The sequence below is a fragment of the Lingula anatina genome, chromosome 6 (genome assembly GCF_051362555.1).
Source record: "Lingula anatina isolate TDL-2025a chromosome 6, LinAna3.0, whole genome shotgun sequence".
Lineage (NCBI taxonomy): Eukaryota > Metazoa > Brachiopoda > Lingulata > Lingulida > Lingulidae > Lingula > Lingula anatina.
The window spans coordinates 7,444,516-7,463,823 of NC_141772.1; the positions used below are offsets into that span (position 1 = coordinate 7,444,516).

Consider the following 19,308-nt stretch of genomic DNA (forward strand, 5'->3'; position numbering starts at 1 on the left):
TCGTTAATGTACCAAAATGTCACTGGGGAACGAGCCGCATAAATGACCTAGTTCGAAGGAAACAACATGGAGCGTGTGCCTCCAATCAAATGCATATTTTTCTCCGAATTCCACACGACTGCAGGACCGATAATTACATATCAGGTATAGGGAAATTACTTAAAAAGAGTTAGAGATGATTTAGTTATTCTAGAATATGCGTAAATAAATAACAAACACCTTCCAATTTTACTGTAAAGCCTGGTCCTTGAACTTGTGCATATACATGACCTTACATCTGCAATTGTCAGTAATGTGGGTCTAGTGGGGGTGGGTATCTCAGTGATTATACGACTTAGTCAAATTACAAAGAGTGCTAGACTTAAACCAAATCTTGCTTAGTTTTATTTACACCTCTGATATGGTGGTTTGATGTATTTGTAGATTCCTGAATATAAACATAATATGTAGCATTTTTTGTTAACCAGAAGCTGATGCTGGGGTAGCGCTAGGATTTTTTTTTTTTTTTTTTTTTGCTTAGCCAAATCACATTTTTGTCGGTTTGTTATGGAAATGGTTATAATTTGGCTAAAACAAGTCAAATCAAGCCCTTTTTCTGTAGCCAATTTAAGTCAGTTTTAGCATTTGGCTAAATTGGCGAGTGTTAGCGCTACCCCAGTGATGATAAAAGATAGTGATGATTTATGCTTTAAGTCTTGAAGTTTGAATTCAGTCTATTCCTGGCAGTGACATGGAATTAATGTGAATTATATTATTGGACATTAATTTTTTTAAAGATTTTTTTTTCCAAATAAATACAGGGATTTTAAAATCAACAAAAAGTTATAATGTCACTTTGTCTACTTATATTTTTCCAATTTCAGGTTCCTGAAGACTATTTGTCAAAAGAGGCATTTGATACTGTACATGTATACATCATCACAAAGCCTCAGCTACAAAACAGGCTAATCACTATGTAAGAAATATTCCAAAGATTTTCCATTAAACCTATATATTTTAGATAATTAAGTCGTTAAGAACTGCATGCACTCTGTGACTGGTAAGAGCTATTGAGTTTTAAGATACTGATACTGTTAGTATTACATTCTATTTCACAAGCTTTCTGAAGCATGATTTAACACATTTTAGAAGGTCATTGCCTTATATACTCAACATTTTATTAATTATATTTATTTTCATTTCAGCAATGCACTTGGACACAAGATAATGGGCTGTCCTGTATGTATAGAGAACCCTAAGTATCCTAGGAATATGCTCATCTTTAACTTGTGCCTGGTGATAGATGCCACAGCCAGCACAGCTCCTTTTGAAATTATTGTCAAGAAACTGGCAGGGTACCTCACCAACTTAGAGGCAAGTGACACATACATGGTCGACAACACTGATAATTCTGTGTACTAGTATATTATTTTATTAAAGGCAAACAGTCTGTAATAAACTTTTATATAGTGAAAAATACTGGTTATCATCCTGGAATTTAATAGTGCATTTATATCAGATCAAATTTTTTAGAAAGAAAGCATATTTATTAGTCTATAAACTGGTTTTCTAGTCCGTATTTGTAATATATGCTGTAACTAAGGATATCCATGCAGTCTCTCCCTCTACAGACTCAAATATTAGAAACAATTAGAACTTGGATGATTCTATTTGGATTAGGCTCTAGCATTCATTATGGTCATTAAGGTAAACGTGTAGATATCTCCTGACTATATTTTTACTATTTGAGTGTGTGGCTTTAACTCCCTAGTAATGGAAAAAATGAACAATATCTTTATGTATCAGTGCACTGAAGTGGGAGCAGAATGTGTTAACTGGGCAGTGGAAAGTCGCCTTCAGTGTTGTGAACTGTGTTAAACAGCCTCACCTAACACAATCAATGTTTCATATATTCACAACTTTCTTCCAGCTTGAAAATGAGTTTCTGTCCAATGAAGAGCAGAAGTCTACTCTACCCAATATAATGTCCAGAATTCTCTCTGAACTCAATATGTCTGGAACCTGTAACATCCCTATAAGTAAGTGGAATGAAGATGTTTAAAACCCCTTTTTATGAAACTTACTGTGTACATGTATAATTGTTATAAATACCAGTTATACAAGTACTAACCCAGTCAAGCATTTGTGGTCTGTTGTGAGTCTTTAGGCTGGTTGGCAATAAAACTATCATCCCTATGCGGGACTCTCGCTGAATGAAATCAGATTAACATATTAACACCTCTCCAGTTGGCATTGAGTAGAATACAGAAAAGCTGGTGATTATACGAGTACTATAGGAACAAAACTAGGAGTGTTAATCTGTTAATCTGACTGCATTCATTGAAAGTCCATTCAGAGTTGGATCGATCTATGTAGAACTATAGTTTCATTGGGAATAAGCCCTTAACAATATTATTGTATTGTCAGGCCTGTAGCCAGCAGTTTCAAAAGGAGGTGTTAAATATTCTGAAAAAGTGGAATATTAACCCCTCAGTTTGCCCAATTTGAAAAATGATGTAAAACCTGGATCAAATTTTGATTCAGAGTGGACCTTTCCGACGAAAAGGAGTGTTTCTTTTGAACATCACACCCCTTTCCCTGCCTACAAGTATATAGGCCTGATTGTTATGATTTCCAGTTTTACCAAACACCTGCATTTGAAAATGAAAATGCTACAACAATAAGCATATCTTCCTCTGAAGATGTATACATATAATTTCAATATTGTTACAATTTATGTGCAGATTTATTCATTTTCTATATTTCATTTTAACAGATAAATCAAACACCATCCACCTGAAGCTAGTCCTTCCACATGAAGACGCCTTGGAGGTAGCAGACCACGATGTGCCAATATTTCTCAGTTCTAAGAACAACTTTCAGAGAAATCAGTGGGATCTTACAACACAGCAGGTGAGTTATTAACCACTGTCAGTACTGGTCTAACTAGAAACTGTAAATAGCCTGATAACTGACAAAACCAGACTGTCTGGTTGCTTTTCACATGAAGATGCGATTATCTTTGCAGTGGCAAGTTCTTATTTGATAAAATCTGGTTATTTTAAAGTAGGCATTTGAGACATTTTTTTGGATAGTAAGTTTTATGATTTATTAGTAGTATTTAGATGGTATTTGCAAAGTTCACAATCATGACATTTAATCTGAGTTCAAAATAAAAACATTGAATTTTAGAGGTTCAAATAAACAAGAGGTGGCTCTGAATTGTATTTAAGACAAATGATATTACTAAATGTCAACCCAGAAAATGTCTAGCTTATTTATTTAAAAAATAAAAAAGTAGTAGTTATTTTATGATGCCTTCTAAAATAATGGACTTAAAATCAGGTACGATATGGTAAAGTTGTTTGTTTCTCCATCTGTTAGAACAATTATTGTGCATTTGCTGACTCTCCTTGGTATTTGTATTTGAAAATGAGAACTTTCCAATACATCAGATGTATAGATTTCTTAAAACAGCTGTTCTGTGTAAAGATTCTGAGTGAGCATGTCTCTTTCATCCATCAATGACTGTTAACTTATTATTATGTCTGCCATGTATTTTGGTCTTGTGATTTCTAAATGTTTAATCAGCCTCATCATATGATTTTGGAATTTTCGAATGTTCTATCCTGCAGATTACTAATAAATTATAATAATTATTACTATATGTATAATTATATCTTGTTTCTTATCAGTTCCAAGAATATAAGAAAATTCTAAGCTGATTTGTCACTTTTGTTTGTCCTTTTTAGTTACTGTTTATGAGTAAATATTTATAAAAAATTGGCTATGGATTGAGACTGCATGGGCTTAGGATTAAAAAAATACTTATGAAATAAAAAGGCCAAAAAACATATAAAGTGCATTGCTTAATTGTGTACTTATTTTTAATATTATCTGTTGTATTGTGCATTTTCATAATAATGTAGATGTATCAGCTACAATGAATAAAGCCTGTATCAAAGTTTTTAAAAAGTGTATTATTCCAATGCTGTATTTTCAGATAATTCCCTACATTGATGGTTTCAATCATGTGGCCAGGATATCAGTGGAAACAGATGTTGAGATAAACCTGGTGAAAGGTTGTGTGCAGAACTTACTGTAAGTACTCAACAAGGCAGATTCACATCAGGATTAACATAAAACCATGTACGAGGCAGTAGGTAGCATGAATGCAATCAGATTTACAAGCCTCCTCCTGGCATTGAGCAGAGTATGTGGCTGTGGAAAAGCTGGTGATTATACGAGTATGCTGGACACTAGAGGAGGCATGTTAATCTGATAACCTGATTGCATTCAGCAAGAGTCTCCGCAGAATTAGTTTGAACAACTGAGTTCCAAATGTAATTTTTTCTATCCACCTGACATAACCAATGAGTTTCCCTTTGGCCATGTTATGACATCTGCTAGCTAGTACACCTCAGTCCAAATAAATTCTGATGTGAACACGCCCTTTGATTAGGGCCCATTCCCAATGAAACTGTTGTTCCACATAGCTCGATTCAACTGCAGGGACTCTTGCTGAATGCAATCAGATAAACCAAATAACACTGTTGTTGAGTAGAATATTTGTTTGTACTAGTATGTTGGAAACAAGAGGAGGTAATCTGATTGCAATCTGATTGCATTCAGCTAAAGTCCCTGCGGAGTTGGATTGATCTGCCTAGAATGATAGTTTTGCTAAGAATAGACCCTTTATCATCTTCTTTATTATGCTTAAGTTTTAAATCAGTTAATGAATTAATGAGTTCACTAAGGCCAAAGTAATATCTCCAAGGAATACATTTGAAATATGAATTGAAAATTTGTGAAGGAGTAATGTAGATATCCTCCTAGCGTAATTTAAAGATAGCACAACATTTGCAGCATTGAGATTTTTTCATCATCGTAAGGGTGTTATTAATCTGTTAACTGCCAGAGGTGGAAGGTCGATGTTGTTTTTATTTTTCTACCAGTTCCACATTTAGACCCCTCTTAAAGGTGAATGTTGTTGTAAGCATCAGAGACGTAGCCTTTATCTCTGTATAGATGAGAGATCTCAGGCCATGTTTTTAAGAGCTCTAGGGTGAGGATTATTTAAATGCCACAAAGTTGGTGGGCAAAGTTGAAAAAATCTGAGATAGCAGAAATAACAAGGGCATGCTTTCTCAATTTTTATGATTGTTTGGCAATTTTTTTATTTTGTCCACTGACTCCAAAATATATTACTCTAGAAATAGATATTCTGTTTTTATGAATGGAAAATGTATTGTTTTTGAAATGATTGCTATTTGATAAGTATGTAGTGTAGAGCAGACTTGAAATGTTGTTTTAAAATAGAAATAAAAAGGAAATATCCTAGAAGCCAGCCCGTAATTCCAGCTCTCTTTAATTAACCCTCAGTGATATTTCAAACATATCACCTAGCTATAGTATCTATCATACCTCTGAGCACCTGTCACTGTTTGGTTACTGTTACATCTTAATTAAATTAAGTGCTTTTACACCTGGTACACCTGGTGAAGTTTAGAACTTTTTGCTGTGTTAAAATGTCTTATTCTTAATCATTGGGATTTAAAATTATTAAAAGTGTCTGGATTTTAAAGGATTTGTTTTAAATCATGTATACATGTATTTAAGTGGCTGTTTATTTATGTATTATTTTTTTATTTTTCTTCATTATTATGCTTGTATTGTTACCATTATCAGTTTATATTTTAGGTATTTATAAAGGAATGTGTGTGCTGAAAAAGGGTTGCACTTATAATTTCTCTGAGTAAATATAAAATATACCAACTTTATATCTTGCACAGCATCAAAATGAATTAATCAGTGTTTATTGTTTACTTAATAAATGTTCATTTTTTCCAGGCATTTCAATATCATAGCAATAATCTCCATATTCCAGGTGAGTTGTGAAATGGCATTTTTGATGATGGATCTGGGTGGGTGTTGGTGGTGGAGGGGGGGGGGGGGGGGAAGAGGGGGGGTCTGAGGGGGCACAGTGGGCACAGGACCCTCCCTCAACTACTGAGATATCCCCTACTGTCCCTTATATCCCCCAAAATTGAGCAGAGCAAGATATATGAGGCCATTTTCAATTCCTGTGTCCTGCGTAAAAAAAAGAAATATTGTTCTTGTCCACATGTAGTCAATTTTGTATTTTGCTGTTCTGTTCACTGTTTGGCAAAACATTTTCATCCTGGCGCCATCCTCTCCAAGCAACATCCTGGAACCCCCACTTATTTTAGCCTTTCATATCTATCATTTTCCTTATTCTGTGGATGCTTTATAAAAAATAAGTTGACATTAGGTTACTTGAAACTTTCATTTGGAGTCAGTCTGATTAACAGGTAACTTGTATTTATTGCAACATGCTCTCTAAAGGTGAAACATGATGTCATAATTTCATGTTGGTTATGGTCATCCAGTAAAACATCCACACTAGTTTTTTTGATATTTTACAAAGTGCCAGTGTTTCAGAGAAAAAGCTGGCAGTAGTTTTCACAACCTTTGCATTTGGGTTATTTCTTACCTGAAAGTCTGCAAGTGTTTACAGACCTGTAGAGTTATATGTAATTAATCACACATCATAATTAATTTTGTTGGAATAAGGTTTTGTTATTACCAAAAATGTATTCAATTAGGAACAGTTATCTCAAGTCGACCATGGGTCCTTTTTATTCCAAAAACAAAAAAGTGTATTCTGAAGTTCCAAATAATTGTACTATCCAAATAATTGTACCATGTAGAAAAAAATTCAAAAGAAAAAAAAATAATGATAATAATAATCATAATCATACTGGTACAATTATTTGAAACTTCAAAGCATATAGAATTTTATCATTTTGAATCTTGCAGTATTCTAATGTGTACACTGTCACCCCAGAGATTAACCGCCTGGCAGAAGACAAACAGATGCAGGAGAGCTGCATTAAATATGTGGCCAAGTCAGGTTGGTGCACCCTGAGTTTCATGGGAATAATTTTAATTTTAATCAAAAGTGAATCACATTTTGGACACTCATGTGCAGGTTATTTGAGTTCTGACATATGCATGTCCAGTATGGATTCAATTTTCATTCTCAATTTCTTCGAAATCTGTGCTTCGATACCTGGAAACTATTACATTTATTTTGAGCTTGCTCATAATGTAGGTTGGTTTTTAGTAATCTCTGGAACTTGTGAGTGGGGGTGGGTATATTGTTATATATAGTGAGTTGAAGGTCACACTTTGGCATGGCACAAACCTAAACTGGTAATGATCTGATTGATGTAAGAAGACAACCAGGTTGATGAAGCAAGGATTTGAAATTCTTTTCTGTTGTCTGGTGATATTAATTAGACATTTCTGGTGTAAATTTTGTGCTGAACTTGGTTTTATTAATTTTACGAAGGAGCCTGAAGATTTTAATGTTCAGTGTTAGATTTTTTGGTTATGGTGTCCTGTCTAATGGATATTTTTCTGACATAATCATAAAAGGCAGTTGGTTTTTCATTTGCCTTTTTATTTACTAGTAATTTTTTTCTGCTTGGTAGTCGTTGTCTATCACTCAACAAAAAGAAAATGCTATGTTTTTCTCTGCAGAATTTCATTGCCTTCTTTCAGCAAAACAGACATTTGTAAGTTTTTTTTTTTGTTAAAGATTTTATTCAGCTGTCTGCCACATGTTTTTTGTTGAACTGTAGACTTTTGTAAAACTTGAGAATGTCTTATAATTTTTTTCTGTCAAGTCTGCAATGGTCTGCCTTCATCCTGTTCTTTGTTCATAAGTAAAATTAGAGTTTAAAATTCGACATTTTTAAAAATAAATGTACACAAGCCATCCTTATACAAAGTGATAAAAAAAGGTTCATCAAATTTTAATTATTTTTAAATTTGTCATTTCCTCTGTCATCATTTCACTGTATGGTTAACAGACAGCAATATTCATTAAATTAATTTCAAGTTTACAGGGTGAGCAGCATGAGGATTTATCAATTAGAAATGGGAATAAATATTAAAAGTTACATTTTTTATCTGACAGGTCGACATCGGCCATCTTTTCACAACGTATTTATGCTGTACTGCGGCCTCACCCCGGGGACCACTGTGAGAGACCTGTGTACCAGGTTCAATCCCCATACACTCAAAATAGATGAAAGGTTGGTGAAAGATCCGTTCACAAAAGAATGCATTGCTAATAGGCAGCAGAATTCCTTGCTGACATCCTGGTGATGGATTTCTTTAGAAAAATTTATGATGTGTTTCTGTCAGATGTGCTATTTTTACATTGAATTTCTAAGAATAGGAATAATTTTTTGGCCACAAAAAATGAATGCCTTGAGCTGCATGCATGCTTCTAGCAGCTGATTATTTTTAACGGAAATATATAAAATATTTGTTTGTACCTCTGTAGCTTTGTTTTACAATGTAAGTTGATGATTTACCAACATTCGGATTAATAAGTTATTGTAGTGTCAGACCAAGACTATTTTCACCAGTTATATTGAAATAAAAATTATAAAGCATACTTTCTTCATTTTATGTTCTTTAGAGCTCACTCTACATATACTTCAGTACCCAGTATGTTGAGCCTTCAAGTTGCTTATAATGCCAAAATGTACATAATCTCAACTGTTTGATATTCAGAATTTTACCCATTGTTGTGATTGTGTTTCCAGAAAACTCATCCAGTTTGGCATGATGAAAAAATTAATCAGGAGGCTACACAAGTATCCACTGAAGCTGCCTAATGAATCTGGTTCCAATAAGACAAAGCACCTGTATAAATGGTTCACAGGACGACATCATTATGATGACATATGCTGTAAGACAGGTAGGATTGGACAAAAATACAAAGTGAGAATAAATGGTAATACCTGGTCAGTGGTGGATCCAAACTGGGGGGGGGGGGAAGCAGGCATTTGCCCATCCTTTACCTTCTGATGCACACCCTTCCACCAACCCCTCCAAAATGTGAAATGAAAAGGAAACAATATTTTCCATCCTTCTGCCATACTGTACACATGATAGTAAAATCTTCTGTCTATTTTTTTATATCGTCCTTGCATCATTTGTAAATCTTATGAATATTTGTACCCTTCCCTCCCTTAATCAAAATCCCGAAATCCGCCTTTGCTAGTGTCAAAAGACATTAAGAAAAATACCATGAGAAAAAATTAATAATATTGAAATAATTATATGAAATTTAAAGTAGAAAAACAAACACCAGTAAAACAAAATGGGTCACTGATATACGTAAGCAGCAATGACATTCAACTTTTTGTACGATTTCTGTTCAATTCCAGGACTGAGCTACCAAGAGTTAGATGATAGAGTGGAAAGTGACCCTAGTGTTGTGACATGCTGGAAGTGACGCTGAACATCAGACAAAGTTTGAGTGAAGTGAACAGGTTCAATTAGCTGACTGTGTGTATGAATTAAGACAAGCTCAGAATGGTTTGATATATGTCATAGAGTGCCTAAGCTATGACAGGATTCATAATGTCCTTTCTGCAGTGGCCTTGGGAATCAGCAACAGTTAAATGTGCCAAATAACAATCAAAAATGAGTACAACAGAGTTTCTCTGCTTAATTTGAACTTCCTAATGTTCCTTAAAAGATTATAAGTCATCATCCAGATGACTTTGAATAATCTCAAACTGGAGAATGAAAAGAAAAGAGAAAGAGACAGAGAAGCCTGTTACAGAAATGCCTGTTTTAGCACACATGCCAATAAGTATAGATAAGAGTTGAGCTATTTTGGCAAATAATAACATTTACACACAGCCATGAAAAAAAGAGAATGTTGATTGCAAGGAGGCCGGGTGCTACTCTGCCCTGAGATATTATATATGTCTTTTTATTAAAACTGACTTTTGTGAATTGGGACATTATGTCCCATGTGTATTCAGAATGAAAAGAAGTCAGAAATAGTTGAATAAATAAATAAATAAATAAATAAATAAATAAATAAATAAATTTATGAGTTGAGTGTCTTGTATCAAAAAAAATATCTGCATGTGGTACATGTGACTCAAAATTTTGAAGATCAGCCTGAAAAGTATGTTGCATTAGTGGCATGTGGTTTCTTACCTACATATAATGGGAGTTGAATTTCTCACGTTCAGGCGACTGAGTTTCTTCAACTGAAATTTTTGGCATGTTATTTGTGAAATGCACCTAGCTACATAGTGCCAGTTAATTCTTTTTGACTGTAATTATCTTTGAACGGACTATTTTAGTTTGGATCACTATAAATAGTACTCGGAAGGGCAATTACCCCGCCAGAGCTCTGCGTGTAAAGACCATCAGCATCAGGGGTTTTGCAGTCTTCGTAGACGTCTTTGAGAAAAAAATCTATGTTATGATTTAATTACAGGGGCGGATCCCGGGATATTTTCTGACAGTTTTCCAAATTATCTTTGTGGATCCATCCCCCATTTTTGACCGTCTTCCGACAGAAAAAATAAGATGCCCGTCAATATAAACTTGAAAAATTCTGACTGTCTTGAGGAAGATCCAGAAGACGGCTTCAATCCAACCCCAAAATTAGCTTGATTGGATATGAGAAAAATTCCAATGGAGACGCTGTTTTTTGTATTTTGAGATTTGCTTTCCGCGTCTCAGATACAATGTGAGCCGCCCTCATAACTTACAGGTAACATATCATAACATAACATCAGACTGTTGTACGCAGAGTAAATTGAATCCTGCGATATTTCTAGACATCATATTTTGAGACTCTTGTTTCGATTGATATTCAGTATTTGATGCATTTTTACAGAGCGAACAGTTTATTTCGTGCGTGTAGGTGCCGCATTAACGTAGATTATACAGATATTCAAACCTAAGAAATTTTAAAACAAAATTCCGTTTAACTTTTCTGCAAACTTCTCTCTCGGAAACAGTGCATTGACAATTTTGTAAATGAGCGCCCCTTGTGGTTTTTAAAGCTCCATTACACATTGAATGGGCTTTTAAGATCAGTAAAAGGCGTATACGTGCTGTATGGCGGTGGCGTTCTATGTGTGTATTTCCATAGGGTGTGGCAGTTATTGTTGGTCAATGGACACTGTGAGAAACGAAGCAGACGCGCAGGCAGGTGTGTTTGATTTCTCAAAAAGATACAAATTGAATTAAAAAAAAAAAACATACAGCATTTATGTTTGTAAGACGTGTCTTTTATAAGAATATTGCTCTATCGATTTTAAAACCAGCATCAAATTTGAACCAAAATGAACAAATTGAATGTATGCTTGGTGTGATCAATTTTGTTGTGGTCTAACTTGATTCCAGTTAGGTTTTTATTCGATGTGACACAGGTTATTTAATTTGGTGTAGGTCTTACTACAATGATTAGGTTACATATTCAACCCCAGCAGGTGTTTTCCTTGCCCTTGTAGCTTTCCCGGAAGATCTAGTTTGGGCTGCGATCGTCGATGATTTACGTTTCTTTTCAAAAATAATAAAGTTAAATGGTGAACTGCTCAAACTAGGATACTGAAGTTGTTTCAAGAAACATTATCGAGAATAGTGAACTAAGGCAAATGAAACAACTCTAACGTGAAACAGAACTCTTTTTTCTTCAACCTATGTCGGACGTATACCTTTATTACCTTGGTCCGTATTTGCTTTTATATCACTCTAACGTTATACACTATTATTGTAAGTTTGTGGTAGATTATTGCTTAGCAGCTAAAGTAAAGAAGCCAATGCTTGCAATAAACGTTGAATTTCAATGTCCATAAGGTGTGCAACTTTTTCTTTCTGTTCGAAGGTAGAAACCCTTTTCACCAAGCGCGCAATTACAGAAAAAATGTTTCACTCTTGCCCATGCCAAACAAAAATTGTACTCAGGTAACGAAAAATATTTCTAATTATCTATTTTATCGCCAAGTTAGACCAGTGACCTCGTCAGGTAGGCTTAATTAACCATCCGATGCAGAATTCCGTGGATAAATTAAAATGTCACGTCTAGATCAAATTACTCTGCTAGGCAGCTTACAGAAAAGACTCGCCATTTTCAGTTTATAAACTTTGCAAACTGGGCCGTGTACTCGTCGACATTTCGGGGAGAATTTTTGAGACAAGCACCCGTTCACTCGACTAGGTTCCGTTCCGAAACACACACGCTCCGCTGCGATAACTCGCCGAAAGCAATATCTATTGCAGTTCATGATCTAAACACGCCAGAAGTCTGTCAATCCATATTTTTTACCCCGAACATTTTGTCAAGTTTCTTGAATAAACAGCTATATATTTCAAGTCTTTCCTGACAAATGTTTTGGGTGGCTAGTATGTAGTCAATTTTTTCATAAACTGATACAATTGGCATTTTTTGTAGATTTTGGGTAATCTATTCCAGCATAGCGATTTGATTAAAGAAAATTTTCAGGCCTAGTCCGCATATCAGATTACCCTGATATGTTTTAATGTATTGGGTATTGCTTATGGGTATTACTGGACGATTTTTTTATCTTCTTCTGTTACTCGATGACGTAGAGTTGATTTACATGTTCATGTAGGAAAACATTACCATTTTATTTCCGGTAGAATGGCTCTCCTAAAGAATCAAATTGACATTTTACAGTATAATTAGATTCTGTTCTGCGAGAGACATGCCAGAAAGTCTATATGAAAATCTTTCAACTACTGCTCTTTATGGTGGTGGTGGTGGTGGTGGTGGGGGGGGGGGGGGGGGGGGTAAGATGATAGCAAAAGAAAATAGGGCCGGGAGTATGAAAGATGAGCACTTAAAATAACCTAGAGATTCCACGTGGTTTTAAGCTAACTAAGGATGAGTGCTGAGAAAGAACACAGAATGTTTTGTAATTATCGACAAACTTCTGAATCAATATCAAATATCGAAATGTTTTGGGGTAGTTTTGAGAGAAATCAACGAAAGAAAATATGCATTAAAAATGAATAGAAGGGAGGAAAATAAAAAGGTGGCATGTAATGTAATGTGTTTTTGCCATCTTCAATAAAAAAACTAAGGCGTTCCAATAGAGCAGCCAGAATACCCTGATATTTAAAGCTCAGTTTTCCTGGATAACGCTCCCTCTATGTCTCTCTTCCGGAGATGTAAAAAGCGGTAACTATCCGCGGTCAAATATAAGCTAATCAATGGATGAACATCTCTGAAATGTCTGAGTAGATGAAATGTTATCGGCGTGATCTCCAGGAAAGCGTGGTGCCTCTCAGACTATACAGAAACGCCGAGTAGCACTTTAACTCACGTAGAGAGTTTGAAGGGTTGTTAAGTATTTTAACCCTCTAGCTGCTAACTGTGTTAAATCATGTAGCTGGCGCTTCTATAGGACTTTTATCTGGCTCTAATTCAACTTTTGATTCATGTATTTGGAGAATGATTCATGAGATTTTTTGTTGTATGAAATCTTTTTATTCAATTAATTTAATGTGCCAAAGGCATTGTAGATGTTTTAAGTAATGAAGCGATTACTTTGGATCTCTCGATACATTGTATGACTGAATATATATAATATATATATATATGACTGAGTATATTTTCATTAATAGATGATACTGGGCCATTTGTGCTCTGAAATATATCCTGCGCCAATTTTTGATTTTATATAAAGATTACAGATCAAGATCTAGAATTGTTGCGTGGTAAAAGTTGTTCTTTAAAATTTCAAAACCGGCTAATACAACGCACATTTTTAATCAGTGCGTTCGTTTTGTAGAAAATGAGAATGATTAAAGCTCCCTCTGGTAAATGATGGAAATGAATACGACTACATAATATTTTCATATTTCAGTATTTTTTACGGAAAAAAGGGCGGAGGTACGTATTAAAAAGATAGAAAATGACGGTTGTTATTTGTGTGTTACACGTTACATATGGGGTTGTTGTCGGTTTTCATAACCAACAAATCGCACCAATAACAGTACGGGCAAATGAAGGTATAGGGACCGGACGAATATTTTGTTTTTGCATATCCTTTTCGTATTATTTACCCTTGTTACATGTTCGAAATCGCGTAAAGTCAATACTGCGTTGTGGTTAGAATTAGCGCATGTCCGCCAAAATACCCAAACTTTTGAAACAACTCATCCATTTTAGGCCTATACTCCAGTCGGTGAAACAATTTGGTTTTTCTTAACGTCGACCTAAGTCTTATACAGGATGCTCTACCTGACCACAAGGTATTTCCTGCAATCAGCGATACGGCACAGGTGCTTCAATGTAGCTAGATATATGACGCTTAAGAATACAACATGATTGTATAGTTTGTAAAGTGCCGCGAAACTCGTTGGAAGTGGGTGGAGTACACGCTGATATTTTATCGTTTCATATTTTATTAACAGAGGTCAGAAACCGGTCAGATTGACGGACGAGATCTTCATACTTATCTATCTAATGTCATCTCTGCTATGCAGATCCTACTGGTCAATTTCCTCAATTTACTCTTTAATTATTCCAACTTCTTGATTATTCTATATAACAGCGGACCACCCTCGGAAAGTGCTTCAAAGATCTCAGTTGTTCAGCAACCTTCGCTATATACCCAAATGTTAGGTTATCTTCTCTATGAACTTTGCAATTTATATCTTGTAGGCAATAACTTAGGAAATCTTCTGAATATAAAGAGAGATCTTAAAACGGTTTGAAATACACGGGGAATCGAATCTAGTTATACTGTATCAGTCTGCCCTAGTATAAAACAGAGAAGCCAGCATCGAGAAAAATGGCTGGCGCCTTTGTTTCCTTTTTATTACCTACATAAACATTTACCATTAATCTACAATCCTGTGAATCGGACGAGCTAGTTTTGGTGTTCCTATTTTGTACTGTTCCTACGACTTTGTGCTGGAGGAGTTGATAATCATTGAATCTAGTTATCATATTGAATATTATTGTCGAAAACAATGTCGAAGGGCAAAAAAATAGACCAAGATAACAGTGTCTAAAATTACGATGATTAAATCACTAGTCTAGACACGCTAAACCCTTAATGAATGGGGATATAATGAATGATATAATAAAACTATTTCTAGAGCAACTTTGTATATACTTTATGTGTATCCAACAGAGAGCATTTGTAAAGACGTTATTCTTACGCTCATCACACTATGCACAGTTTGATGTTGTTAGGCATTTTCTAGTACATATTACTTAAGTATATATGAGAGTTTTTTTTTTTTTTTTTTTTTTTTTTTTGACCCTCATCGAGTTCACGGAATTGCAACATAACAACAAAGCCCCAAAATGATTGTATTTGGGTACCCTCTACCAGGGCCACAGATTGAATTTTCACTAGATAATAACAGATATGTTTCTGGTTAAATAGATGGCTAATCTCTGTAATGTTCCTCAGCAAAAAAGTCCACGATAATAACTGCGTCCCTTGTAGAGGGTAGTATTCGGGTGGGCGCCAACAAGAAGCATTCTGAAACAGTTTCGCGCGCCAAGTTTCGATGTTCACCGCCCCGTGTTTCAGAGTCTCACAAAAGCTCGCCTCTCTTCTTACAGCCGTCACTGCAAATTGAAGAAGTATTTACCTATAGACCTTTTTCATCTTTTGCGGAAATACGAAGTGCGCATGACAGGAACCGCGCGCCACAGGGGTCATAGTGGTCCTCTGCTGTTTCCAGCATGGCAATGCTAGGTGTAGATGATGTACAAGGTGCGCATATAAAAAGGTCGTATGAAGCGTGCATTGCTTTCTGTCAAACTAAAAAGGTGGCTGAAGCACAGAAATGCGTAAACTGTAGGCAAGAAACAGCTATTTGGACGGAGAATCAAGCAATTAAATATTTGCTTTCTTAGTTTAAATACGATGCGCTTTACAACTAGACTTCACCTAAGCGTCCGAGCCTTGGCTGTACTTTCAATAGTGATGACGAACTAAAGCTTCGGAGTTCTTTTAAATGATTCCGATAATAAAGATATGCGAAAGAAACTCGTTATTTTTATATATAAAATCAAAAAAGCCAGTAGACTCGTACACAGCTTTCAAGAGTGTGGACAGGTGCGCAGGCCTACGTCTTCACAATTTTGTACATGTATATATGCAAGCTGTGGCGATATCACCTCATGTACCGGCAGTGTCAATTCATTACGATTTTTATGTCTTGTTTGAAGGATATCTTAAGAGATTTTTAAAGTGATAAAATGAAAAGATTTTCTGCATTGTTTGACTCGTAGCTACTGTGTATACAGGTAAAACTGACATGCAGATCGTTCGTCGGTGAACTGATTAAATCGTTTGGTACCTGATAAGGCATCAGGTGTTACTTGTTCAATTGTTCGGTAAGGCGGGCGGCCACAACTACGACCTTTCCTCTGTAATTAAATCTTTTTAAGTGTTAAATAGGTGAGACAGGAATTCTCGCCTCTTTCCCAGACGATAATTAAAGTTTACCGTGTCTTACTCTAGTAGGCCTATATGTACAAAATTTACGACAGGTAAAAAATGCCAGCCTTTCGGTCTGACAAGTATGAACATTTTGTCAAACTGAAACAAAAACAAAATTGTAGCAAGAGGCCAAATTATTTGATTTTTAAATGTTTTCATGCGTATTTTCATCGTTTTCAATCACAGACAATTAAATCATTCAAATAAAGTGTTTCCCACACATTTTATACTTTTCAACTATCTAAGACAGTTAAATATACGTAGGCCTACTTTAATACTAAGCATATTTGTATTACTTTACAAATACGTTGTTGGATTACGTCTATTATCCATTTTGACTTTACCATACATGTATTATGTACGTGTAGCTTACAGAAAGGCTTTTCTGCATTTTTTGTATTTTCCAATTCTCTTGTCATTGAGTTCAGAAATAAATAACTTTTTATTTCGCCGATAACGCGCTCAACAAGAGCCGATGTACTTTCTTCTTCGTATGTCTCTGTTGATCTTGATAATATGAGCCCCGTTTGTACAAATCAGTAATACGTATACCGGACTGAATACATAATAATAAAAATTTTATTAACGTCTCACGTTAAAAAAAATAGAACCCACCCTGCTAAGGGTTATTAGAGATTAAAACCTGTGATGGGCCTACAATATTTAAAATGATCACTTATCAATAAAACACACACAAAAAGGATATTACATACAAAGCTTTTCAAACCTTCTCTTTGTTGTTACACAAAAAGGCGTGAAAGTTCTTGAATTTTTTGTAAGTAGAATCCCCGTGTAAAACTTCACAGCTTTTACTTTCTTTTTCCATAATTTCATGCTTGAAGTCTTTTCTTAATTTTTAGGCCCCGGCCTATTCTTCATTTTTTTCTTCAAATCTTTATAATGTTTTTTTTTTTCTCGCATTTTTTACCCCCGAGTTCTATTTGCCGATAGTTCGTTATATCCGTTGTTTAACTAAGCATTTCTGTTTTTTATTAAAGCACCGTTGATCTCCCAATATTATAGTTTTTCTTCCCGCCTTCGAAATGTTCAGCGCAAACGCGGTGCCCTGCTTTTGATCCAAACCTGCCATATTTTCCTTTCTTTCTACCATATTTTTCATTCTAACGGGTTTGTTGGGAACTTATTAAAACTCATGTGTCGATCTCGCTTACTGTTATTGTAGTAGCGGGACAAAAAGCACGTAAACCCAGCCATGGTTTTTAGCACCGCTGTAAGTGTTTCGACGTAGCAGGGCTCCCCTATCCACAATGCAATTTCAATTTCCGGAAAAGATGAAAAAGGCTAATTGGCAGTGGGGAGGTGATACTCGGAGTAACTCCTACCCTCTACCAGGGCCACAGATTGATTTTTCACCAGATATTCACAGATAATATCGCTGGTTAAATATGGTCAATCTTTCAACTGGCTGGTGGAAAATGTACCTATGATATGTGCCGCCCTGGTAGAGGGTAGGTAACTGCCATCGGGTGTGTATCTGAAGGTTCACCGACATTTTCCTTGAACTCCAAACTTTTTCACATACTACTTGTGTGATTCACGTTTCCACCAACAGTCCCGGCAACCGGTGTAATTGGCGGCGGCTTTTATCTCCCATTTTCATATTAACTACTTTATAAAGGTGATGTTATAGTTGGGCCGATTCCCTGTGGGTGTTCTTCGGTGCGAACCAAACGAAACAGAACGTAACATTTTAGCAGCAGCTTTATTTTATCAGACTGGTCCATGTAAAATTGATATCGATAAGCCTCACTTATAGTTAAGTAACGATTCCTTTGCAAAATGGCAAGGGTTACACGAATGAAGACAATAAAATTTATATTACCATCTGTGACCAATTGAGTGTGAGCAAAAGTATACACAACATGTAACTGCCAACTGGATACTTTGCGGGAAATCTACGAGATATAAAACCCATGCATGATGTTAGTCGTGTGTTTTAAAATGTATGTTATAAAACCGCCATTATTTACGGACGGAGCGTTAGCGAAAATGCTTTAACGGCACCCAGTTGCCATCTTAATATCTTGTGTAAAATATTACATGGTAATAAACGCTCCCGTAGTATATTTGTGTATGTTCAAATGTATATAATAAAACTGCTTTTTGCTGCGAACTGAGTGTGAGCAATAACATCCAAAAGGCATTTCAACTGCCAGCCGAGCATCTTGCGTAAAATCTACAAGATATAAAACACATACGGATAATTATTTGTGCATGTTCAATGTACACAATAAAGCCTAAATATCCAAAAGGCACTAAATTGTCCGCTCAGCCACCAACAGTCTTACGTTACTTTAAATGCTACAAGATATCAAACATACAACTGCAATCCTGCATCTTGCAGAAGCACTTTTTATCGCTGTAGAAGTAGGCAAATTACCTGGTACGTTGATTAAGTCACCGGTATCCAACTGAAAAGCTGGAAAACATTTGCAATGTTTTGGCACAGTGCGCACTGTTTTCAAATTGCACTGGTTTTAGGTAATAGCAAGTCGAAACTCTCAGTTATGTATTGAGCAAACAGCAAAAAAATATAGATAATTTGATGTATTGTGTAATCATTCGGAAGATGGAAAAGGAGCTACTGTGACTTTTCTTGTACTTTTCTTCTGCCAAGAAAATCAAACATTTCCTTCGTTTTTTTTTTTCAGGTTAATAACTCTTCAATCTGACCAGTGGCCTGATGCACCTTGTGCTGGGATATTATTATTTACGCAACAACCATAAAAATGCTTGTATTTGTAGTAAACTCGGCATATGCTTAATGCGTGTATAGTCGAACGCCTGGGTACGGTCCTGTTATCTTTAGTTAATACGTCCCTTTTCATTATATCTTAAAAAAAAAAAAAATAATAATAATAAATAACAATAAAACAGACTTACCGATATTTTACATGCATTTCGTCAAAACACAGGTAAATCTGTTAGAGTTCTTTCAACGGTGAATTACACACCTAACTAG

The 19,308-nt window shown here is 35.4% G+C and overlaps 1 protein-coding gene across 1 annotated transcript; it reads left to right on the plus strand.

The window, feature by feature from the left end:
* Positions 1 to 30: 30 nt before the first annotated feature.
* On the plus strand, positions 31 to 9,922 carry LOC106157308 (GATOR1 complex protein NPRL2). Its single transcript, XM_013532928.2, has 11 exons — positions 31 to 144; positions 864 to 955; positions 1,185 to 1,353; positions 1,910 to 2,018; positions 2,756 to 2,892; positions 3,983 to 4,080; positions 5,830 to 5,866; positions 6,820 to 6,913; positions 7,985 to 8,102; positions 8,622 to 8,776; positions 9,249 to 9,922. Exons 1-11 carry the CDS (start codon positions 67 to 69, stop codon positions 9,314 to 9,316), a joined length of 1,155 nt encoding a protein of 384 aa, XP_013388382.1. The 5' UTR covers positions 31 to 66; the 3' UTR covers positions 9,317 to 9,922.
* The last annotated feature ends 9,386 nt before the right edge of the window (positions 9,923 to 19,308 follow it).

Bases quoted from the DNA above. Each gene is read 5' to 3' on its own strand.
- LOC106157308 (XM_013532928.2), top strand. From the start codon at position 67: ATGGAGCGTGTGCCTCCAATCAAATGCATATTTTTCTCCGAATTCCAC. The intron at 2,893-3,982 runs GTGAGTTATTAA...CTGTATTTTCAG, and splicing joins GGGATCTTACAACACAGCAG to ATAATTCCCTACATTGATGG. The intron at 8,777-9,248 runs GTAGGATTGGAC...GTTCAATTCCAG, and splicing joins TGACATATGCTGTAAGACAG to GACTGAGCTACCAAGAGTTA.